The sequence below is a fragment of the Scomber japonicus genome, chromosome 22, assembly GCF_027409825.1.
Source record: "Scomber japonicus isolate fScoJap1 chromosome 22, fScoJap1.pri, whole genome shotgun sequence".
NCBI classification, from domain to species: Eukaryota; Metazoa; Chordata; class Actinopteri; order Scombriformes; family Scombridae; genus Scomber; species Scomber japonicus.
In genome coordinates, this window is record NC_070599.1 from 5,345,067 (window position 1) to 5,371,751 (window position 26,685).

General features: G+C 38.8%; 1 protein-coding gene across 1 annotated transcript in view; it reads right to left on the minus strand.

The window, feature by feature from the left end:
• The window catches only part of pde5ab (phosphodiesterase 5A, cGMP-specific, b), a 57,142-nt gene that overhangs the window by 20,807 nt on the left and 9,650 nt on the right, over window positions 1-26,685 (minus strand). The window contains exons 5-12 of the mRNA XM_053343924.1: window positions 26,059-26,148; window positions 24,724-24,795; window positions 24,007-24,096; window positions 23,777-23,914; window positions 10,345-10,412; window positions 2,919-3,027; window positions 2,745-2,829; window positions 1,305-1,480 (exon numbers count right to left, since the gene is read on the minus strand). Of these exons, the coding sequence (XP_053199899.1) occupies window positions 1,305-1,480; window positions 2,745-2,829; window positions 2,919-3,027; window positions 10,345-10,412; window positions 23,777-23,914; window positions 24,007-24,096; window positions 24,724-24,795; window positions 26,059-26,148 (828 nt within the window). The remainder of the gene's footprint in view (window positions 1-1,304; window positions 1,481-2,744; window positions 2,830-2,918; window positions 3,028-10,344; window positions 10,413-23,776; window positions 23,915-24,006; window positions 24,097-24,723; window positions 24,796-26,058; window positions 26,149-26,685) is intronic.

A 26,685-nucleotide genomic window follows, 5' to 3' on the forward strand; every position in this document is an offset into this window, starting at 1 on the left:
GTTCTGAACAGGGCTTCAGCAGCCATGTACAGCTGAACTGAGACCCAGAGGCAGAGTAAACAGGAGAGAGATAGAACAGTCCAGACCAGTTGGAGTGAGGCCTGGACGGACTGGGTAAAGTGGTAGATGAGGTGGGCGTCAGCTGCAGCCGAGAGGAGACGTCACCTCTGACACCCTGAAGATGACAGCTCTGCCATAGCAAACACACGGTGAAAACAGCAAGAGAGTGTGAGCATGTGTGTGGCTGAGAGGAGTAAAGAGAACGAGTACATGATGAGACTGCATGGGCGTATTAGTGTACTGTGTGTGTGGGCTCAGTTATAATGAATGCGTGCTTTGCTGACTGTCTGTAACGGAGGCTGAAAGCAGGAAAGTGTCAAGAAGCAGCTTGAAAAATCCCTCTGCTTCGCTTCATCACTGTCACTCACATACCCACAAATAGCTCTATCAGTGATGCTCTCACACACACTCTACTTTCATGTATTTTTATACTTGTGAGGACCCTCGCTGACATAATGCATTCTCTTACCCAAACCTTAACCTAAACCTGAGTCTAACCTTTACCATAACACCAGACCTTTGAGGATATAAGAATTGGCAAAAAACACTGTCAAGGTCTGAAATTCAAACTGATTCTGAAGAAAGAAGTACAATAGTACACACCCTGAGTTCTGACAAACACTTTTGGTTTCAGTCTTTCTTTGTTTCTTTGGAGTACTCTTTCAAAGCAGTAGCAGAAGGGGATTATATGTACTGTTTGGATAACTAGTGAAACAGAAACAAAGAAAAAATAGAAGAGAAGAATGTAATTGAGTAGTAACTAAAGGGCTGGCCACAAATTGAATATATATTTTTTTCCCCCCATGGGTCCTTGAAGGAGGTTCCAGGAGGTCCCCAGCAAAAAGGGGAATCATTTATTATCCAACTGTAAGTAGCAAAATGACAGCATATGTGACTATTTTGGTCATGAGTTTCATACACTTTCTGTAACAAAACATCTAAACATCTTATCAAATGGGATTTTGGGACACAGTCTTATAAAATAGGGTTTGAGGTCTAATGTGTGTCAGTTTAGGGGTGCTTGAAGTGAAGACTTTTGAGAACCACTGGATTAGACAATGTGTTGGCTGATTAGAGAGCTTCTCAGTAATCACATCCAATTTAGTGCTCACTGAGTAAATATCCAAATTAGACACTTTCAGGAGCTTCAACATCCACACACACACAGGCAAAAATGAAAACAGTCTATTTTTTGATGTGTGTGTGTGTGTGTGTGTGTGTGTGTGTATTGTCTGGAGGCTGACCTCCAGAGTGACCTCCTGCTTAGCCATGGCTCTCTCCACTGTTTCGTACATCTGTGTGTTCTGGATACCGAGTCCGCAGAAGATGGCAAATGCCTCCAGGAACTGCTCATCGTTTCTGTTGAAGGCTTTCACGCTGCCTGACGGCTCATCCATCTTGTTCACCAACTGACAAACACCTACATGCACACACAAAAACATACAGCGATACTAATGGTCTAATTTTTTGTTTGTTTCATGAGTCTCGATATCCACACACGTAAACCCTCAATTCAAGCAAGGCCAAAATCTAAGATGTCTATCTGATGACAGGACATGTAGCATTTCTGTCTGGAATCTCAGAGTTAACTAATAATTTTACTGTTCACATTATAACATCAACAATATGGTAAACACAACCTTATTTGAAGGCAGCACACCACGTCCCCAGCAATAGTGCGAGCTATGAAGTTATTTTCGTTTAGTGGCCACAACTAGAATTGCAGGATCACATGACAGTCATTAGAAAAGGCTGTAAAAAGTGAAGGAGCATGACAAATACCCAAAAATGACTATTTGTATTATCCAAATTTGATACCTGGGTCCCAGAAAATTGGAAAGGTCTGAGTCTTTTGGATTCTACTGAATGCAGTAATGACGCCAGTTTCATGCTATTCCTCTGATCGACAGTTAATGGTGGCAACATGTAGAAAAACAAAACGTAGTGATGGAAGAATGGAGGGCTAATGGGGGCCCAGAAGCTTATTTATACCCTGAGTGCTTAGCAACAGTATAATAAAATGAGATACAATTATTGTTTATAAGTTTTTGTTAAACCAATGCCTTATAAGGAGATGGAACAAATTTTGCATAATATCTCCAATGCTAATGTATTCATGAAGCAGATATTAGTGAGTCGTGAGAATTAATCTTTTGGAAGTGAAAAACAAAGAACATTTCATTGTAATAAATTGAGCTTTTTTGATCCTTCTTGTCACTGGGTCTCTTCAAGGTTGGAGGAGAGTCTGGAGGACCTGTTTTATTTGATCACTAAGGGACATCCACGGTCATTAGTCATCTTCATATCCAACTAACTGAGCCGCTATCAGCTAATTATGCTGATGATAATCACTGTGATGGATGGAGTGGCAGGACTATTCATGGACAGATAATACAAGTGGTAATGCTATGCTGGCTTAATGTAAGATGTAACATTTTGAAAGCCAGTAGCCCCTGATGCCGATGTTCATCACTGCATTGGAAAATGAATGGAGAACCACAAAGGCAATTTAATTACTTATCTTATGTGTCACCTTTCCCAAATGTTTAACCATACATTTGCCAATATATGGGGCTGAAATTGGTCTTCAAATACCTTGAAGGAAACTTTTTTTAACTACTGTCATGAACAGATAAAAAAAGAGGATGTTTAAGCCCACATTTAGTAGAGAAAGCAGATCCTACCTATGACTCTGTCCTTCTTGCCATTCCTGATGGGAGTACAGAGCAAACTCTTTATCTGGTTGCTGGTATGATCTGGGTTTTCACTCTGTCAGAGGACAAGAGGTATAATTACTCACTTTGTGAAATGGAAAGAAAAAAAGAAAAGAAAGGAAAAGAGAAGAGAAGAATTCTAACCGTCCAGGGGAAGCGTTGGTCCTTGGTGACGTCGGCGATGTTGAGAGGCTGCATGGTGTTTTTAACGTACTGAGCGTACATGTAGTTAATCTGACTGACATCACAGTCCCTGAGGAGAAACACAACATCACAAATAGCCTCATCATCCACCATGAACAATGCGATTCAACATAAAGCTTAAACACCATACATTAACCTCTGAAACCCTGCTACACCCACTTCTACACAAATTCATATTGTTTGAGCCATAGCACTGAAAACACTTATGGTTGATTGTTGAGGAGAGATGCACTTCAAATTTTTGATGACATTGACCCATGTTTCTATGGAGTGTTTCTATGGATTATTCTAACCCAACACATTTAAATCTGAATGTATATCTAATATTTCCAAAGATCGCAAATATGTCTGAATTTGGGGGAGTAAGTATGTATACTGATGAATAAGACATTTATAATATGTGAATTTGATGAGGCAGCAATTAAAAAACATATCTTGGATATATATCTTTTACTTATATAAAGATTATACATAAAGAATACATATGTTGCTATCAGAGTGTAATGTAATAAGGAGATTTTAAAAAGAAACTTAAATTTAAAGCTGCATTTAGGGCATGGTAAGTTACCAAACTTCATTACTTTTATGGCACCGACTGCCACTGCTTCAATACTAGTATTTTGTGAGTTCCGGCTAATGTTAGCTAACGTTAGCTGTGGACTCCTGTTATGTTCAGTGTTATGGTCACACAGAGACTGCTTTGCTACTTTAACCTCTGTTCACCAGCCCTTTTATGTCAAATGATAAGCAATCTCATCTTTGACATTTTAATACAGCTTTGTCTTGTCTTATATCAGGTTACATGTTTTGGTTCAACTTCCCGTTACTGATGAAGCTGCTGTAGACGCTGCTGCTCCCTCCACTTGCTTCATTTTGAGCTGCTAACTCAGCTAACATTACCAGACAATATATACACAAAACAGCTGTCATAAAGCAAAGTCATAAAACAATAAATGCTTATGACACTCAACACACTTTCACTTTAAAACTAACCAATGTGCAAGCTTGCAAGTTTTGATGGATGGTGTGTGTGTGTGAATGTCATTACAGTGACAGCACATGCTAGGTGCAACGTCCAGACTTTAACTCATTAACTGACATTATTGATTAAATGTTTGTAGGTTTATAGATCTTTATGTTATGAGACTGTTAAATGCCAAGGAACATAAAAATAAAGATTTGTACGATAAGGTAATTTTCTTTTTGTTAATCTGGATTTCATAAAATTGGTATCAAAAATAATGATTAGTGGAGTTTTAAGTTTCACTTAGTGGTGAGTTTCTGTAAATTAAACCCTTTTTGTCAACTGATTATACATCTATCTAGACTACAAAATACTTCACTCTTCGCTACACTCTATCACTGCTTATACTGACTTCTTAGTTGTACTTATTTGGAACAGAAACAAATATACAATATATTGAGAGGAGACCACATCAGGTGTTCAAAAGAGTCAATATTAAAGTGGTCATGAGTTGAGTATTTCTTAGAATAACTTTATAGCCATGCTAGTGATATAGCTGTAGGGATGATGATAACGGCCATTCAGTCAATTTGAAATCTCTTGACTATTGAACGTATTACCATAAAACTGGCACAGACATTAATGTCTTCATAAGATAGATTGTAATTATTTTGGTGATTTGGTTTCAGGTAACCTGGGGTTGTAGATGTCTGGATGACAGATTCATGCCCTGGACCCGCTACTAAATTCAATGTTGATTGTTTTTTCAATGTGCTTCTCTCTCTTATCCTTTCTCATCTGATGGTGATCCCCTAACTTTTCATCTTATGCAATCATTATTTCAATTCAAGTACTATCCTCAGCTGTACTTTGTATTTAGTTCTGATTAGCAGATGTTACCAGTCTACACACACAACACTACTTCACAGAGCAGCTGGTGTAGCTGTAGTCTGTTAAGTTTTATTGAATAAGTGAGTACAGAGTGGATAAAAAAAGGTTTGTATATGATTCATTGTGGCTTGTAACTTTAATTAACTTTCAGTGAAGACTTTACGGTGATCGTTTTTGACTGTCCCTTTATTATGCCCAGCTGTTCCTTTACACCAGCAATCATTATAACTATAAACCTGCTTCCTAAAGCTCTAGGCTAACAGCACCAAATAATAAAACATCTGCTGGTTAATGAGAGAACTGCATTCTGGAAGCTGCACCTGAGTCCATCCTGCACTCTGGCTCAGGCCTGAGAGCTAAGCCGTCAGTCACGTCTGTCAGCGCTTAATAAGCCTGTTTGTTATCTTTAGTTGCTCCAAGTCCAACCACAGAGTCAGCTATAATACTGCATGATAAATGATGGAAAATGGATATGTAAACATAACATGAAGTTGAGGCAAAAGCCAATGGATTTTGGCTGTCATGCTGCGGTGCGACGGTATGTGTGTGTCTCAGGGAGAGATGGAGTGAATATAAGAGGGTGTGTTAGTGGATGACAGAGAGAACGACAAATACAAAGTGTGTGCTTCAGTGTGTGTGTGTTTGGGAGAAGAAAAGGGAGAGAAAGATAAATGTGTGTGTTTGTGTTTTCCTATCCATGAGTAAAGTTTCATGCTGGATGATTTCAGGCTAATTATAACAATATGTGCTGTCCAGACTGGCCTCAATTCAGCACACACACACACTTCAGATGGACATACGGCACAGTATGTGCATTTGTGCTCAACTTTAATCACCCAAACACTCTAAAATCCATGTTTCCTCCCCCTCTCTCTGTGATTGACGCAAATGAGGCCACAGTATAGCTACCGGCATCACCAAGAACCATGACGGCAGTACGTTGGCTTTCAATTCAGGACCAAAATCAAACTCTAGATCCCGAAAAAGTTAATTGTCCCACTTTGTCAACTGGAAACACTCTGCCGTTCAGCTTGACTGAACTTCCTGTTTCGATGAAACAGACACCATGTCGTTGGGAAGCTGTAGCCTGGGGTTAATGTCACTATAAAAAACCTCCTGCGGTTCCAGCCGGTCAAAGCCAACATCCTGTAGGGCCCTCCCCTCCCTCGTTGGCCCAGTTGCAGCTGCCCAGTTCTGCCGTATCACAACCCTCTCAGCACATACACACAGTGGTATTTAAAGACAGTTATTAGATCTAACCAGGGGAAGAACAGCCATGAGATCAGTCTATTAAAACAATGAGACACTATGGAGAACAAGACAAGATAAGACATCTGGTTTGTGTCATCCCTGACAGTGTTGGTATTTTCAGTACTCACTTTTTTCCCTCTTGTTTGTCCACTTACATAGTGAGATCTGTTCTAGCACACTGAAACAATACCATCATTTAGAGAATCCACATACTCGGTTTAAATGAAGTCAAACTGTTCACTCCTTGTATTAAATCTCCTCTCCTAAAACAGGAAGCTTACAATTTCTGTTTCACCAGTAAAACGATGGTTTCAACCTGCGCTTTTTATCAGATTTTATTGACTTTATGTCTCCTAGCTATATCTCTGTCAGGAGCCAGAATTAGTGTGAAGATAGAGTCAATAAAATGTGGTTTGTGACTCTTCTCTCAGTAGAATGTACAATACAAAGACATACTGCAACTAGAAGAGTGCAGATCTCCACCAGGTGTGTACAATCAAGATAAAGGTGAAGTTAATAAAATGGGGATTTACTCATCGTGCTTAGCTTTGGAGGATCGTAACATATCGGGTATGGAATTAATCTGCAGATGCTCTGGCTCAAGATGGGACCAAACTTTTCTATATGTGTCAGTTTTCGAGCCACAACAAAGGCTAAAATGTCCTGCAACAGACTATGTAAGCCTTCATTTCAGCCTAGCTGATTTCCCACTTGCAGACCCTACCGACCGGTTAGGAGTAGTGAGGACTCAGCAGTCAATGGTAGACTAAAACAGAGCAGTCAATGGCATTTTAAAATAGGTTTTTCAAAAATTGTGTATCAATGCAACCACCACAAACCACAAAAATATTAGGCTGGTGGGTCCAGTACACATGGACACACACCCGAAAGAACGCATGCCTGGTGAAGATAATGAAGTGAGCCTGCTGTTTTCTAAAAAATATACACTATGTATTTTCCTGTTTTTGAAGGCCTAAAGGACAATCCTATTTTAATTAAGATACGGTAGGTGTTTCTTTATTTTACTCAGTGTCAACAAATCCTATAAAAGCCTAAAACAAACAATGTGCAGTGTGGCTTTCAGTACTTTCTGACTTCCCCATCCCATCTGTGGCTCTTGGGTCCCAAGCCCATTGGTTTCTACTGTAGATGTTAATCTTTAAAAACTAGTCACAAACATCTGGGCACTGTGGTTTTTATTAAATGTTACTCAAACAAAATAAATTGTGCATTTGTTGGGGACTATTTTCAGACATGGATAAATACACAAAATAATTACCATACCATTGCATGGTACTAGTGTGTCCCCATCTCCCTGCAACTTCAGGGTAGCAAAGTCATTTTCAAAATTACGAAACATTTCCAAAAGATTACTGCTGAAAAAAGTTTGTCTTGTAATTATCCCTGCTTACCCATAGAATATAACTACATACCACCTATAAACAAATGTAATTAAGCAGTGGTCCAGTTTTCAATGTGTCCTCCAGATTTAGATTCTTAAGTGAAATCGGATCAGATCCATTACTATCAGGTTGAGACATTCTAGCACAGGTAGAGTATTATTTATCAAGTCTACTACAAATAAGTAATCCATCAAACTGAAGAATATAGTATCTGCTATTTCAGGTGGACCATACTGACTGGTCAAAATCTAATAAAAGACCACTATATAGGTCTCATATATTGGGAAAGACAATACAAACATACATACAGTATACACAACTGTACACACACACACACATACACACAATCCAATTCTGTTGCTTGGGCCGAGATTAAGATTGAATTTTAGATGCTGCGTAGCAACTGGGGAGGCCAGGCCACCCTGGAGACGAGTGGGGCAGGAGATGTGGAGGGAGGGATTTCTATCTCACAGGATCTTAAATCAGATTACAGCTTATTCACTCCTCCTGGCTTGGAGCATGAGTTGATGTCAGGAAGCTCTGCAGCTGGAGCCTCCTCCAATCCCTTTTCTCCTTATCCTGACCCTCTACTCATCCTGTTAATGCTTAAATCATTTGGTTCTCTGATGGGCTGCTCTGGCTGCACTTCTGCCCTCTTTCTGTTGACTCATTTCTGTCTTTCTGTTTTGTGCTTTCCTTTTCCTGTTTCTGATAATTGCTCATAATCAGCACAATTATTATTTCAAGGGGAGAAACAGCATAAAAGGAGAGGTAATTGTGCTATTTTTTGTAATGTAATGAGTGGGATATTTTCTCCTTACTGCAAATATAGTTAAAGAAGTACACAGCAGATCCTGTTTCCTAAAAAAAACATTTATATACTGCTAATTTGCAGTAAAAGGTCATAGTAGTTTAACACAAGGTCCACTTTTCCTGAAGTTTTCAACCGCATACACAGTCTTTATGAATGGCAGGAGTTTGTTCTTTACTGAGTAAACTGCTAATGAAGACTGTGAGATCAAGTAGGGTTCAAGACTGGTCTCAGACTTTTGGACCCTACTGAATATAGCTATACAATATAGTTACACCACAATTTATTCAAAACTCAGCTGAAAGTGTGCTGATTAAGACCAGAAACAGAGCATACATTACACCAATTTTAAAGTCTGCTACCTGTTTGCTTCAGAATTGATTTTAAGATCATTTTATTGGTTTATAAAGCTCTTGATGATTTGCTTTTATCCTATGAACCCTTTAGAACCCTCAGGTCTTCTGGAAGCTTTAGCCTTTTAATTATACCAAAAGTTTGAACAAAAATCCACAGAGAGGCATCTTTCTATTACTATGGTCCTCCTTTTATTCTATTTTATTTACTGATAGTTTTCCACCTTTTATGTCTGCTTTTACTTCATCACATCTCCTCTTAGATGTTTCATTTTATTACTTCTTTATTATAGTTTATTATTATTATTGTGTTTCCTCACTGCAGATTTGTGAGAGTTATGACAGCCTTTCCTCAGTTCCTGTTTTTGTTGAGTCTTTTTTTTGTGTGCCATACAAATAATGTTTGGTTGCTTGATACTGTATAGTGAACGTTCCAGAAGAATACATGATTTTTTTGTCAAATAACTGAAGTTAAATAGCAAATCCAGGATTGCATTTTGGACTAACGGGTAAATGTTTATATTGAACATAACTGCAAACTGATTGTGGTCAATGTATTTCATTTCTCTTTACAAATAGTATCCACTCCTGCAACCAAAGTAAGATTCATTACCTCTAATGTGGAAACGGTCTCTGAAGATGGGGTTTAAGACGCTGTTGATGATCTAATGAGCACCTCATCTGAAATATGCCAGTCACTTAAGAATATTCACAATTCCTAGATTAGTGGATAATAAACCTCAGGGAGGATAATTATTTAATGGCGCAAAACAGGAAATAAGATACTGCTTTTCCAGAGGAAGAAAGGTTTTAGTGAGTTTCTCTTAATAGCAGAAAGTCATGTTTTCATTGGAATGTAAAAATGTAATGTGCCAAAATTCCTCACATGACCCTTTTAAGTGGCATTGCTAACTGTATTATACAGTAAAACACACACAGGTAACATGAACACATATTTTCTGGCTAAAAAGGATTTTACAATACAGCTCCATCCACTGTGGAAGAACTGCTACTCCACATATGCAACTAATAGAGCTGTCACATGCAATAAGAACGTATGTAAAAACTCTGTGCGTGACGGACAATTTTTAGACTGTCTTGGAAAGGTCTGGAACTGCCTCCGAAACAGTAAAAGGGCCCATTTTGTCATGATAAACAGGTTGTGATTGAAGAGCTGTCAAATCGACCCTAAAGACAGTGCATCAAGCCAAACGAGCTCAGCTAATGAGAACAAGAGCTTTGAGCCCAAAGCCAACGATTGAATGTCTGGGAAATTGGCAGGTGAAGGAGGCAGATTATCTCAAAAAAGATCCTGAGGGTCCGCAAATCAGCACAGCAAACTTATGAGTATTGGACTGAAACCTCTTGAAACTCTTGTCTTTCTCTTTCAATTGGAAATGAATGAATGGGCACAACAAGAGGAGTTCCTTTACTGCCAAAACATTGCCTTACACCTCTCTTTTTCTGCTTTTCTGTCATTCCTTTTGAAGGTATGAGATGGTAATGAATCCTTTTGCAAGTGTTGGTTACACAAACGTCATCTAAGGGCTTCTGCGGCAGACGAAAAGGGCCGTTTGCAAATTAAAGGAAACATTAGCGCTAATAACCGGTGGAACAGCTGGAGTACGCCTCAAGGCCAATCTGCAAGACTTTTAATTTAATAACGGGTTTCAGTTGAGGGTGATCGGCTTACCTTTTGGGGGCGTCTAGGACTTCATCCAACTCCTCGTATTCCATGTGAAACACACTGGAGAAGGAGTTCTGTCAAAAGAATAAAAGTGAGTTTATTTATCTGAGATATTAATGACAGAGTGATGTAGGACATGTTGGGGGGTGACTTGTGTTTGGCATAATGCCATCAAGATCAGTTGACAACACATGGGTCTTGGTTTGGTCTAGTTTTGAACCTCATAAAAATGTACTTGTGCTTTGCTGCAGGTCTACCCATTGTGTTATCTGGACATATCAACTTCTTCATTCCCTCTTAATTAAGCCATTACAGCTAAATGCAAAATCCATATAGCATAAGTTAAGCAGTGATACCGTGCACACGTCTCCCAGCATGAGAAAAAAAAGGGATGTTGATCTATTATCCATCAAGCCTTGCCAGAAGGAGAGTTTATTTCGACATTCCACTGCTCCTTTTGCCTTTCCCCCCCTTATAGGGACTTGTTTTCTCTCAACCTGAACTCCCAACCGCTCGCAAAGGATCCTTTTTCCATTTTTAAGAGGTGGGGACAGGATGTTAAAGATGGACGAGCCCTCTTCGTATTGGAAAAATCTGCTCCCTACACTTGCATGCACATACACACACCTTCACTGTGTTGCACTAGTTCAACCTGATCTTTCTAGGTGAGGATAATAAAGCTGTTTTAAACAGAAAAAGGACTCCGCAATGTTATGACATTAATAGAGGTTGCTGGCAAGGTGGAAGGTTTATAGCAGGATGACATGAGATAATGGATTTTTTTTTCCTGCGTGTAGGAATAATGAAATAAATCAAGCTTGTCTTCTCGTAATCTTTGGAAGTGTCAGTGAAGGATCTACATGTCCAGGAAGGACAAAGGAATGGTTCACAGGTCATGTCCATGAGGTCTGCTGTAAGCTTGTGTTAAATCATACAGTTTTCTCAATCTACAACACAATAAACTGTGATTTGTGTTTAGTAGTGGTCATTGGAGAAAGAAGTTGAAATTTGATTCCTCCCCAGTAAAATGACAGCACTGGTTACGCGTCCACATGCTTTCCTAGCGACTAACCTCTCGCAAAAAAATATGGTTTTGGGCCGAATGCCCATCAAAACATATCCGTTTTTACCAGCCTGACATTTGGGGTGCACATGAGAGAGTGCTGCATGCCTATGTCAGGCTGGCCATATTCAGACCAAAACCAAAGTTTTGTGGCGCAACCCCCACCCCAAGGGTTGAGTGGAGGTATGTTGGTGGCGTGGGCGTGTTTGTGCCCTAGAACGTAACCACTGTGAAACAATCATAAAATGACGTTTTATTGATCTGATTCACTGACTTTCTCACTACCAGCGCTCTCCTTCTTCATTCTTTTTTTAAAGTGAGTAGGGAAGCCAACAGCAAGGTCTAACTTTACTTTTAAGGTTATCAAACTAAGATAAAAATGTCCTCCCCCTTGTCCTGGTGACATCTTTGTACACAGGCAATTACAGCTGAGCACCCCCCTGTACTCTCTCTGCCATAAGGGAGATATAAAAGTTATTACCATGAGAACTCATGTTCCCCAAAGGATGACTTGTACCAAATCTACCCTCTATCCATAAATAGCCTACTTTGATTCATGGCCAAGCATTCGGTAACTAATTTCATTAGCTGTAGTTTTACTTGTGTGTAACTCTTATTAGATTTAGATGTTACTAACAGCTGTGTTTGTGCTTGAGGACCATGGTGAGTGCCTCTTAGAACTGTAGAGTAGGAGAGTAGGACAACATCTTCACCTCCTCCCATGGTGCATGGCTGTTATGAAAACCATCAGCCATAATGAGCTGGTCTCAAAAGAAGTCGTTCTTTCTGATACATGTGTTGCTGGAGTTTTGAACCTTTCAAACATCTGCATGTTAACATTTTCATTGCACGCATGTTTCAGAGCTGCTAGCGTGGCTGTAGACTGTTAGTCTGTTTTAATCGTGACCATGTTCTTTGCATCTTTGTTAAAATCAAGTGCACCAGTTGCCGAAACTTTGCCAAATCTTAACCAAAAGAGGTTGCTGAAAATGCAAATATGAGTCATCAAATCAGTCATGTGGTTTATTTTGGAAGAGATAGTGACCAGAAAAAAAATTAAGGGAAAGGATAATGAGAAGTTTCTTTTGGAGATAGAAAGGGAGAAAACATAGAGAGAGAGAGTGAATAGAAAACAGCAGGTGGTTTAACAACTGCAGAGACTGGTACAATATTTACCCGCATACACACATGCACACACACGCACACTGTCTAATATATTGCAGACTTGTAGCCAATTCCAGCTTTATTTCAACAGGGGGAGAGTTAAACAACACAGAAGAACAAAACAGAACTCCCAATGGCGAGCCAGATGTCAAACCCTATCACATATCACTCACACACACACACAAACACAAAACACACACACATTCATGCACGCACTAGGACAACCAGACAAAATGTATTTTTACACACACTGCGCACACACAAATATGCATGTAAATACACACATCATACCCATGCATTCACAAACAAAGCATGGATTATGTCATGGACTCACACCTGTAGGCATGCTCTGTGCTACATTTACATATGAAAATACATCATGATATAGTTCAGAAAGACTGGACTTTTGACTGGTGCTATACTGGATCTATTGAACACAAGTATAACCAAAGGCAGCGTTTCCAAATAGATGCCACACACTCCAGTAAAATGAAGTGAGCCAAAGCAGGCCAACATCTTAAAACCCTCTTGTGTTATTGTTGATTTGCTCTGTGTTTAAGAGCAGCACTGTCATTTACTAGAATTACTACAGGAAGGCGCCCTTCCTACAGGAGAGGTTATGTTAAAATCCACAGGCCCATGGGTCCCACTTGAGAAACGACAGACATTAAATGCTGACACCTGTATACAAAGGGCTGTTTGGCAGATAAGACCAGTAAAAGTCTCTAATCTCAGAGTAAATGTTTAGTAAGGAAAGAGAGATGAGAGAGAGAGAGAGAGAGAGAGAAGGGGGGAGGGGTATAAAAGAAAGAGAGACAGCTGGTCTGGCAACCCTGAGGTCATGGAAGGGGCAATCACACATACACACACAGACGCAGTCTTATGAACTGTGTTGTAACAGGGCTTATGCAGCTTTGTGCATACAAGAAATAGAACATCTTGATAACACCCGAGTTACAAATTACATTTTGCTTTGCTTTATTTTTCCTGGTTTTCTGATACCTCTCACTGAGATTTCTGCCTCCACCTCCAAACAATGAAAGCTCAGCATCTTACTTACAGTCCAGTTCTATCTGTATTTGTCTGTCGACCTTTGTGTCTACTTCCATCTTTCCTAGAATTTATGCTAAATCTAAGATTTGCACCACATTCCACAGCCATGCTAACAGCTATGTGAAGCAGTACTAAAACACTGAGCAAATGCTAATGTCAGCATTCTTACAATAACAATGTTAACATGCTGATATTTAACAGGTTTAAGGCCCATTTGTGCTCAACGTTAAATACGGATACGGACGGAGCCTTCTCTCCTTGCTCCGCGTTCATTTCTTCCGTATTTCTGCACATTTCCATAAAGCTTACGGATACAGGCCAAACGGAGCAGTACCACCGGAAACTGTGGGGGCAGTGTTACTGTCACCACCCAATACGTAGCTCTAGTGAGACACGAAGAAGAAATAACAATGGTGGAACTTTTTGAGGAAAGTTTGTGCAAGTTGGTTAGAAAACTTTAAACATATCATTTTTGTCTTTTATGGAAGAGGAACATTATCAATATCTCCTCCACAGTCGCCATGTTTGTTTTTGAGTTTGTTGTTGTTATAAACTTTTGACTCTGTGCTGCCCCCTGGTGGATGTATTGGTTAACATCCATGCCAACGTAAAGGATGCATGGAAGTATGTGAGCAGTGACGGTAACATCGTTTGAAAAGTACATTTTCGTACGTACGTTGAGCATCCCATGCTCACTAGCTAAGTTTAGTTTTAGCATGCTAAAATTGCTAGTTAGCACTAAACACAAACAAATCCAGCAGAAGTATAAAAATTTTGACACGATGAAGGTGCTACGTGAGAAATTAAGTAATCATTATATCATAATGTTGGGGCAGGATAGGTAGAGCGGCGATCAGCTGATCAGAAAATCAGTTACTTAACCCCAAATTGCTCCCTATGGCTGCACCATCAGTGTATGAATGTGTGTGAATGGGTGAATGTGAAAGTATAAAAGCGAATGGAGCATTTATGGTTATTACAACTTCTGTGGGGAATATGAATGCTTGTACCAAATTTGATCAGAATCCATTCAATAGTTATGTGATACATCTCAGCAACAATCTCATGGTGCCACCAGAGGAAAAAGACAGGAAATCACCAAACCCAGTAGGATTTAACATCTGGGAATCATGATAGTCTGCACCAAATGTTGTGCCAGTGCATCTGTCTCAGGCATTTCATTGGATATGTTGTACGTGGATAATAAGCAGATACATTTAGCAGCAACGTGCCTTTGCGGAAACAGTGTCCTCCATTACACTGAATAAGCTCTGTCAGCAGTTTTTATTGGCACTATTTTCTCATATGAAAGTAGTTCCAGTGGTAAGTCTTTACAGTGAGGTATTCCCAAAACCTTTTCCTATCACCCCTTTGGAAGGCTTTTCTTCCCATTTCGTACTTCACATGCCATTACGCTCTCCGAATAAATCTTGCTAAGTCATGTTTCTTTAATATGTCCAAATGAAATGGATTCATTTTGTCATAGCAGGGAAAGCACAGGTGCAAAATCTCAGACACATATCTCAAAACACTGACAAATAAAACCAAAACTATGTGCAGGGCTACAGCTGCAGCTACTACTTAAGATGTAGGAACTGTTTTTTTGAATTATCACTTGTTTAAAGTTGTTCTGCAGCTTTATGAAAGCTGCTTTCACGGCCTGCACAGTGTTGAAAAAAGCCGTCATCTCAACGGAGCTAACCTGGTTACAATAAATACCCAGGAAACTTAAAGACCAATGTTTTGTAACCTAATCCAAACCACTTCAACAGCATAGCCTTTCCCATGCAGTTAACCCAGACCAAAACACAAATATTGAATGGCGAATTGGCTATACAGTTGATACTTTGTGAAACCAATATTTACAATAACTTGACATTCAGTGCATTCAGCCTTCAGCCCAGTCGAATGAATCATAAAATGTAACTCTTGTTGCTAGGATTGGTGGTGAGGACGGAAACGACTGGGTGCAATCTGGAGGAGCCAAAAGCAGTGATGTAGGTAAGTGCTGATACAGTGACACTGAATCCTACGTATTGGAAAATCTTAGTCATGCTAGGAAAAAAAAAAGTTATTGTTTAAGTTGGAAAATCCAAAGACGGTTACGCATGTTTGGATATTGATTGATAATGACACAACTAAACAAAATACTTTCAAAGCATGTTGATCCCCAAACCTGCATATCAGCTGCTCAATGGGCGATAATTTTCACTGGAGTTGACAGCTGTGGCTTACTTATAATAACACACTATTCATGTATTTAGTGTAAGATGACAGTCCAAACAGCAGATTTGTTTTATGAATCTTGTTCTTTTAAAAGCCTCATAGCTGTCAGTAATAAATGTGTCAAATTGTTAGTCAAACTATAGTTAAGAATGGCTTGTTTTTATGTTCAAGTATGTGGGTGTGCAGTGTGTCCAAAATATATTCATATATATAATATCTTAATGTCATTATTCATCCTAGTAGTTTAAAACATATTATTGTATATAAATATTGAAACCATTGTGGTCTTTAAAGAAGTGCCTGGAATTGAACTGTCTGCTGTAATTACAATTCGATTTCCATTGTAACTATTTCAGATCCATATTTCTTAGAATCTGTACTATAGAGACTCAGGTCATCTGCTCGAACGTTCCTGGACCTTAAAAGACCCCTCTATCAATATCTCATCTCAAAATAAACAAGTAACTGCAGTCACATCAAGAAGTAGATGACAGTCCTCTATATCTAAGTATATTTGACAAAACTGTCTAACCTTCAAGTCCATCTGGCAGCTGTTCTGGACCTTATTTTTTAACGTGAGTCTTATTTTCATAGCTTTCATCTCTATCTTCAAGTTAATTGCAGAGATCTGGGTATGTGGTGACTTCACTGGTCAAGAAATGGGCCAAGAAACATGAGGAGTGAGATGATCAGACAGGTTTTAATCAAACACCCAGCATATTACCCAAACTCTCTGTTATAAACATCCCTAATAGTTTACAGACCGATGTCCTAGTTTGACTTATTATACTTACTGTAGCTGTATGCACTGTTTTTTCTCTCCTTTTCCTTCCCTGTTCACAGTTGCATTAGCTGACTTGACTGCCTCATTCTTCACAATCACTTGCTCCTTTGTTAGCTCCTTGGCTACCAACTGACTAGTAGTGTCCAATAATGGTAAATGGTAAATGGACTGTACTTATATTGGGCTTTTCTAGTCCACTCAAAGCACTTTTACACTACATGTCACATTCACCCATTCACACACATTCATACACCGTCGGCGCATCCTTTGGGAGCAATTTTGGGTTAAGTATCTTGCCATTGGCGGACCACTCTACTTCCTGCGCCACAGTCATTTGCTACAAATAGTCGATTCTTTTTTTTTTTTTTAAAGATTTTGTTGGCATAGACGCCTTTATTCATCAGTAGACCGACAGGAAACATGGGAGAGAGAGGGGGGGTGACATGCAGCAAAGGACCTCTGATCTGGATTCGAACCGGGGTCGGCTGCGTATATGGCATGCGCTCTAACCACTCGACCACCTGCGCGCCCAATAGTCGATTCTTTGACGCAAGTGACTGAACCAATAGAACTGATACCCAAAAATAAAAAATACATTTTAACAAACCTGAATTGAGTTTACATCTACTGTTGTGACTGGAGCATATGCTAATGCTAAGCTTACAATGAAAGAACTGCGTGTGCAAGAACAACAGACAAACACACCCAGCTGATGCTAAGTTCATGCTAAGTTCACAGTTCATGTTTTCAGCAGTTATTTTCTATCACGTATAATGTGTTTCGCAAGAAATCTTGAATTCATCTGTAAAATGTTTACACAACCACACTCCTAAAGGTCTCAGCAACATGATTAATCATCTGCAAGTTTTTTTTTACTCAATTGTCCAGTTGTTGGTGTAATCAAGCAGATGTGCAGATGTTTTGTGTGTTCAGGAGATCAACATGTGCAATTCCTAACTTTCACATCTCCAAACTGATCTTTTGTTTTGTTGTTGTTTTGGAGGGTTTTTTCCTGCAGGAAAACTAGAGTGTTCTTATATTAAATGTCTCCTTACCAAGGAGGTCTTCTATGAACCCTCTATTTTCTGGGTGGGCAGTCTCATTACATGTGTATTAGCTCTGTCGTTTTCCCCTCTCAAAATCACCCTGAATAACCACCTTCCTTTCAAACCACTGCTGTTTGCGGTCCAAAATTATGGTAGAGCTCTGCTGTCGTCATCTCGACCGCCCTGCAGTCCCACTACACTCGCTCCATAAATACAGCAAGAACAGAGAAAGCCTGAGGGAGCGCTTTTCTGTTTTGTGACCGCTGTGATAAAGTAGCACTTGCCTTTCATAAAGACACAGCTAATTTCCTCTAACTTTCCTATGATGCTCATTATACAGTTTTTCATTTGAACAAGTGTGGAGCCTTATTATTATTTTTATATCTGTGTAAAAATGTTGGGAGTTAGATTAAATTTGAGCTGTTCTCAAAGGGCTACTCTCATATCTGTAGGCTAGGCTCTAATCATGTAACACTGCAAACCACTGCAAATCTTCTCTTTTGGTTTAAGGTGGCCTAATTAGTGAAATCAGTTGTGTAAGTGTTTACCAAAATGACTTGCAGTAAGTTAGATGTACATCTCTACAACTTAAAGTGTTTATGTAACTCAAAGTCCACTAACTAGCTTTTTGTGTTAAGCTGCATCATCAGCGAGTAAGGAAACTGAACCATTTCAATGAACAACTTGGACGAATTGGAAAACCAACTTGGAGTTGCCATGATATGCTGATGGAGTCTGTAACTTGCAGTGGAAAACTCAGGGAAAAAAGCTAGTAGGTGGTAGTGTTGCCAATTTGTGCATTTGCCTTAATCGATAGTTGAACACGTAATAATCAATAATATATTAATCAATAATAATTAATAAGACAAGTTGTATTTAAACAATTTTAGCAGTGATAACTGATGCGTGTAAATAATAAAACAATGGGACTTTATTCGAAACAGCTGCTCATGTCTGCCTGTCTTTATTCAACAAATGGGGCCGCCAAACACAACAATGTCAAATGGGGCGCAATTACTGCCATTTCTAGACTAACAAGACAGACCAAAACAAACCAAACCCATTTTTAAATAAACATAAAGTGCTGTATTAAAGAAAAATAAAAAATACTTTCAACCTCTCAATAATAAACTTAAATCCGACTGGTTTGTATTTGAGAAAATGAACATATCTATCAGTAGTGAGTTCTCAGTGCGGAAAAACACTACTGGTCTACTGGTTTGTATTTAGGAAAATGAGCATATCTACATTGTCAGGGGAGTGTCGTAGGCTTCACAAAACACACTCTCTGATGGCACTGATACCTGGTAACTGGGATGCACAAATATGGTCAGCTTCAGTTGGCTTTCCACCAGTTAACGGCATTAACATCCAAAAGAACAGAGCTGTCACCAAGGACAGTTTTTATCGTTGTTTCAGACCTGTTGAATACATTTATTAAGTACCCGTCTCCAAGGAGTAGTACAATGACTGTATTGGCTGTTCATCAAAGGTTGGTATTCCTCTATCTTCATCCCTCTTGGTCATAACGTAACTCAGTTCATCAGTAGCGGTGGTCACATCACTAAATGGCACTAATGCTGCCAGTTCTAGCAGCTTAGCATTGTAAAGTACCTTGTTTACTAAAGTAAGAAGTCCAAGTTGTTTGTGGGGAGAGTGTAACTTTGATTTAATCAGTGCTGTTGATGGTACCAAGACAGGAAATTGAACCTGTGCATGCAATAGCTACCCATGAGTTATCTTACATTAGCAGTTCTGATGGCGCCAATGAATCGTTTGATACAAACTGAGAGGATAGAACATGATGTAATGTGATTATACCTAAATTACACTGCAATGATAAAATAATAATCAGGGATAACTATGGTCAAATAATTAGTGTATTTAATTACCTTCATACATTCATCCATGTACAAGAGCTAAATGTCTTCAAAAGTTGGAAATGTATTCCTTAAAAACAAAATACTGAACAAAACAGTAGACATTGAGTTAAAATTATTTTGTCAAATTAGGGTTCCCAGAGTAAAGAATGAACTTTTACACTGAAGCATGTTCCAGTTGAGAACTACAGTATAAGTGCTCCAGTGATTAGAGATTTCTTGTCTCTAATCACAGTAAAAGTAAGTGCTAGCATAAGGTGTTGAGTCATAGTCTAAACCTGGGAATCCTGTACAAATGCAAATCTCCTTTCCTGTATGACTAACATCTTCATCAACTCTAATACCTTATTTTCCAATTTCTCCAAATCTAAACCAATTAGTTTAGAACTTACAGTATGTACCAATAAAGCAGACTCTAATTAACTCCTTAACAGACTCCAAAACAGAGCAATCAGATTTGTTTCAAGGTGCTACTAACTTCAATATTCTCAGGTTACAGGACAGGAAACAATGTTTTAAGAAAGCTAGGTACTGTTTTTTATACACTGGATTTAAATGCTTCCATTGTGGTTTAATCTAAATTTTAGACTGGAGGTGATACGAGGCGTGAGTTGGCTTTTAGTTGCCTCGCATCTATCGAGATGTGGGGGTACTGTAACCGAGCTCCTCTATCAATCTCCCTTGGTATATGACAGTTAATTAGCTTCCTTTTCCTGTGCGCTTGTTTTCCGTGTGTGAATGTGAAGTGTGTGTGTGTGTGTGTTTTTCAGGCACTGTACGCCCCTTAGGAGGGCAAGCCAAAACAAATGTTAATGCCCACAGAGGTCTCTAACAGTGCGCTTGTGTGCGAGTCAGTAAAGTGAAAGAGACTGTCAGTAAGCACAGACTGTATTTACCTTAAAACACGGCCAGCCACTGTCCTGCCTGCTCTGTTTATAAAACTTGTTGATTTGCAGAGCAGAAATGCTGCATTTCCACTTGCTGAAGTGTCAAAAGTCAGTCTGACATGCCTAAAAAATGCTCCTGAAAGCTACTCATTTCATTTTTCAGCTATAAATGAAACAAAATTGTCTTGCATTGTAGTACCGATATGTTAAAAGGTATTTGACGAATTTGCTGTTATTACATTGTAGTTACCTTTAGAACTAATTCTTCCTTTCATGTCCAAAGCTTCACTATAAAGCACATCAAAATGGAAGAAGATAACTCTAAGTATTATAACATATATATGTTCTGTACTTGATTTTGTCATTTTTCAGTGGAATTCTGTGGCTTTACAAAGATTTACAAAGCACTAGTAATGTTATAGGTTATACTATATTTTGCCAAAGTTGTTAGGTTTTCCTTCTTTAAATGTATTCACAGCAAAAACTAAAATATTCATTTATTTACGTGTAATGTATGTAGGGCTGACCAATACATAAAAATCAATGAATTAGATTAGTTTGATATGTGTCAAATGTCTACAACATGAAAAATGAGTTACTACAATATGTGTAAAAAGTAAGGTAGATAGCTATATTAACTGTCTTGAGTCACAACATAAACTCTCATAAAGTGTGACATGAATCATTACAGTTTACACACACTTGCTAACGTTTACAGGACTTCTGTGACTGCAGGTGGCTAGCTAACTCTTCACACTCATTTGTGCACTGGGTTGGTGTTTACTGGCTTCAAGTTATCTTTAATTACAAGAGTTAAAGACATTGAAGTGGACTAATTAGTGTCTTGAGCAATCAGTTTCTGTCATGTGGCGAGTTAGCTAACGCAAGCTAGCAAGCTGCCTGCCAGGCTAATGTCAAGAAGCACAAACAAAGTGGGTGCTAATCCACAGTGAAGATATTATTACACAACAACAGCCAGTGAATTCTGTTGTTTCCTGTTGTGTTTAAGAAACTGTGAATTTAAAGATTTTGTTGCTTTTGTTGTCACCAGAAGAACTTTTGTTCAACTTTGAAACATTTCATAAAACACAGCTGAAACGTTTCTCTGAAGATTACAGTAAGTAGCAGATTATGCTTAGGGTCTAAAAGGTCACAAGAGGTGGAACAAACATTCTTGTGTGCGCAGAATGATTTAAAAATATACAAGTATGTGAGCTGTAAACAGAACATGGACTTATTAACCTCCCATACGTCTATACTGGAATACTACCTAGTACCAGGATTAAAAACAGCCATTAATGTAGGAATATACACCGCAAAACCCCAAATTAGCTGCAATAATGGCTCAAACTGAATTTGACACAGGCCCCTCTTCAAGAAAGGTCCTTGAGGACATTTTAAGTCATTGAGACGAGGCAGCAAAGGGGGAAATTGTTAATATGCCAAAAACAACATGTCCTGGAAATAAAGAAATTAAGCTAAGCTAATAAGCTAATAAATTAAGGTAAACTAATTGCAGGTACATTTATATTTTGTATTTTATATCTACAGACTCCTATGCATTGTTTTTGTAAATACTCCCCTGCAAATGACTAGCTAGGATTAGATGAAAGAGCAAGCAAGTTTTATGTTCTAACAACTCTGTGGTAGCAAATAAATGACCATACTGTTTCAGTGCCACAGTAAAGCTTGAGAGGCGTCTTCTCTACCCTGCTGCTCTTTTGTTTACCTCCATAAATCCTCCACATCATTATCACTCACTTCCTTCGCATTGTCTCATTTCACTTTGCCTTTCCTTTTTTTCTTGGCTCACTCAGACTCACTCACTCTGTTCATGCATTTGTCACTTTTTCATTTTGGCTGACAGCTCATTGTCTTGCTGCACAATGTATGCATACAGTGGCTTCAAGAAATGTTCACCCCATGCTATTTGTCTTTGTTTGTGCTACTAAGTCATTAATTATTCAGTATTTACTCATACACACAGGCAGCATTATCAGCCCATATTTTCTGTAGGAGAGTAAATAAAGGAACTGTGCCTGTAACTTTGACTTTGTTCAAATCTAACATATATATTGGAAGAGATAAGACATCACTTCTACTTTTCTTCTAAATGTGTTGCTATTACCAGAGGTGAAAAAATGGTGTAAGAGGCTGGCTAACTCTAAAACAAAAAAGGTAACTAAATATCACATCATGAAAAAAAATGTAAGGAATATATCCAATTTGCCAATATTTAATATAATTTGATTGTACAAAGTTCGCCTGTAATTCTAATGATGACAATCTGATGGTTTTTGAGAGTTGGGTGAAAGTTTCTTAACGACAAAAGATATACAAATGAAGTATTGTTGACAAAACATGACAGCTTGTAAAGACACTGTTAATCATGTATGTTATAATTAAAACCACAGTTGTACTAAAATCAGGATTTTGATATAAAATGAATTAATGCTTCAGCTGTAGGTATTACTTTATACTACTGCACAGCCATTTTCTGAAAACACACCAGGACGTTTCTTAGAAAGAACGACATGAGTGTGTGGACAAAGTTCTATTTAGCTCCATTTAGTGTGAGTATTCATTCATTTTTCTTTTATTATTGAAAAATGTTGACTTTTGGATGCCTACATTTTAGCATGTTTTGCTAACAAGCTTTGCCTTTAAAATATCAAATGAAGACTATCTACATCCTATAATTGGTTCCAAATGAATTAAAAGACATTACATATTCATACAATTGTAAACTATGAGCTCCATAATATTAACCTGGGTGAAAACTGTGTTTTCATAATGACTGAAGGAGACATGCTTCAATTTTGAACCTGCAGTGGAGATAATATTTTACCCAGTCAGTGTCCTTCATTGTGACTGTTTGACCTGTAAATGCTTCTGCAGCCTTTAATAAAACAGATCATGTGACCAAGTGTTTGCACGTTCACTTGTAAATCTGTCACATGAGCTGCACCAGACATAAACTCCACTGTTTGCTCTTGTTTGCAGCCACAACATGTTCTACTGAAGACTAGATGTTATGTTGATGGATTTAGTATGATGTTGGTTTACGGTTTACTGCAAGTTATCTGTCATGTGTGCTCAGGTATGGAAACCCCTTGTGGGGTATTTAAAGGCAAATATTGGTGGTGTACCTGAAAATAGCATCATTTACAAGATAAAGACTGCCACCTGAACGCACCATGTGTTCAAAATAATCTACACATATATCACCGGTGCCAAACAAATATCATTTGGATGGTTTGGAGACCAAATGCGTGACGTGTATTACAAACACTAGTATAAGCAAGTTTTATTTGAGTGTGTGTGTGTACACTGACCATGGAGTCTTCATCAGCGATGAAGACAGTACACGCCTGGGCCTGCATGAAGGAGAGGATGGTTCCTGCGATCTTTCTCAGTAAAACCTCCAGACACTGCTGCTCCTCAAAGATCAGACTGGCCAGATCCAAGAGCACCTGCACACACACACACACACATACACAGGACTCGTAAAACCACATCATATCTATACATACACACATTTTCGATGATATATTCTCACACCCACCTGATTGCGTCTGTTCTCCAGCTGTGACGTCTCGTAGAGCTGAGCATTGTGCAGGACAATGCCCGAAAAGGCCAAGTAGGCTGAGAAATCCTGTTGAGAAAGGAACAGAACATCTGAGCACCACAGTGAGAGGAAGGAAAGACTTTAATGATGCATGGAAAAAAGATAAATCAGTGAGGAACAGAGCAGAAAGGAAAATGAATTTAAGATGGAAAGATGACAGATGATATGAGAAAGGAAACATAGAGATGGAGGAAGATGGATTGGGGTTAAGGCGGACAGTTTAGTGTATCTGGGGCTTCAGACCCAAGTTTGGTAACAGAGTCCAGTCTGTCCAACACTTTGAGTTCAGAGTAACTGCTGAGTGATGCTGAGTTTAGACACAGTACCAAAAATGGGGTTTATACACTGTAAAACTTGACCATGTAAAACCAACTCATCTTTGACGAGGTAACAATTATAAGTAGTTCTTTATCTGCATTTAAAGTCAAAATTAAAATTGCGCCAATGAATCGAGCTGCTTCTACAAAAGTGAGTGAATCCTGATAAGTTTCAATCTTAATCTGTGATTCACTATAAGGCCAGAAAGATCTGTCTAGTTGGCGAGTGACTGAAAAGCAATTTTCACTCCATGATCGTTTCTAATAAGTATACAATACATAACTGAGCTACTGTAAGTTTGATTAAAATAAAGGTGAAATAGTGAATTTTACCGACCTTTTCATCCTGTTCAGTGAAGGCATCGTTCTCACCACATTTCTTATTGATAGCCTGAGCCACTCCGACTACCTGCGATGGGTAAGATGGATAAAATAATGAGAGAGTTGATCAAAAGCGTCATTGATTCTGGTTTATGTATGCCCCAGTATGCTTTTAACAAAGTGTGTGGAAGATCATCTCACAGTGCCTGAAACTTACAAATGAGTTACCATACTCAACTCTTAAACATAGAAAATGATGTATACCTCACAGGCCATAAGGCAAGGGATTTAATAGGAGAGGGGTTAACTAAGGGCCCAGCAGCTAATGTTTACCCCTGTAGCAATAATCTAGTCATGTGCCGAAGCTTAAAGTTCTATGCCTTTCATTCTGCTTCACAGTGGAAAAAGGAGACAAATGTGATTGGCAGTGAAGATGGCACTAACGGCTGACACCTGAGGTAGAAATGAAGTAAGATTATTACATTTAGTCAGACTATCAACAAAATATCACAAAGCTAAAATTGGAGTAGATAACCTAATGGCAGTGCTCTGATGTTTCTCAGTGAGACATTTAGAGGAAAATATCATAAATCCTGTGTAAATGTTTGTCAGCAAGGCCTCTTTGACTAAATAGGATTACTGAAAGTCACTGGAACTGATCTATTCATAGAAGTGGTGTAAAGACTTTTTCAATAAAGTCTCCACCACACTGGATATGAATGTGGTGGCTTATCTGCAGTCAGCCAGACAGTACATTATAAAGATCAATATTGGAACAAGTGATATTGACCAGCAGAAACAGAACAGGAATATTTCCAAAAATGCCCACATTTTTAAGAAGATTTCTATATCTTCTCATTCCATACCTTGGAAATTGTAGTTTGCCAAAAAATAAAATGGATTTTTTTCCAGAGCTTTCAACATTATGTTGCATCTTCCTCAGTGTATGGAATTCACTCAGTTGTCATGGAAATGGGTCAGTTAACATATACATGTTTCAATTCATGTTCATGTTCAATACTTATAGTACATACATGATCACAACTAACCCATCTCCATCACCACCAAGTGAACTCCATCCACTGGAGAAGAAAAGCAGTTGAAAGTTACAGGTAAAAGCACGTAAGTGGACATTGAGTTTAGAAAAGGGTGTCAAATTATATAAGCTTGAAGTATTATTGAACACTAATAGTCCTTTTATAACTCTTTTACAGCTTGTGGTTCATGGTTAACAGCTGTAAGTTAAACACTAGATATGTGTGTGTGTGTGTGTGTGTGTGTGCGCGCGCATGTGTGTGTGTGTGTGTGTGTGTGTGTGTGCGTGTGTGTGCGTGTGTGTGTGTGGTCTTACCTCCTCTCTGTGGTTCTTTATGGGCAGACAAAGGATACTCTGGGTCTTGTAACCGGTGATCAGGTCCACCTCAGCGTTGAACCTGGGGTCCTGGAGGGAGACAGAGCATACGTACACAATTCAATCCCATCTCTAAATCAATTAAACTGTTTACATATTGTGACTGATATCAGCTTTTAATAATCATATTCACCCTTGAATCCTGCAGGAACCCTATTTTACTCTATCTAAGAGACACTACACATTTGGATAAATTATGAACCTTGTGCAGCTTCAGTTCAGACCTCATCAGTATTCCACTAGTTCAACCACCTACACTCACGAAAACTGCATCTCCAATTTGCATAAAAAAGTGATATTCTGTAGTAGATGCATTATGCAACACAAAAATTACACTCCTCTACAAAATAGAAGTCTAGTTTTTTGTATGGTACTGTAGCCGTCACACCTTCCTTTAAGAGACAGAAGAGGCTTCTAAAGGCATGTTAAGGACCTCGGGATGAAGGGATGTTTTGTTTAGAAGACTCTTTCCCCCCGCCAGCTGACCTTTAAACACCAGGCTTCTCTATGTCCATTACCATTATTCTCTAGACTCAAGGGGGCCAGGTTTTTGTGTGTGTATGTGTG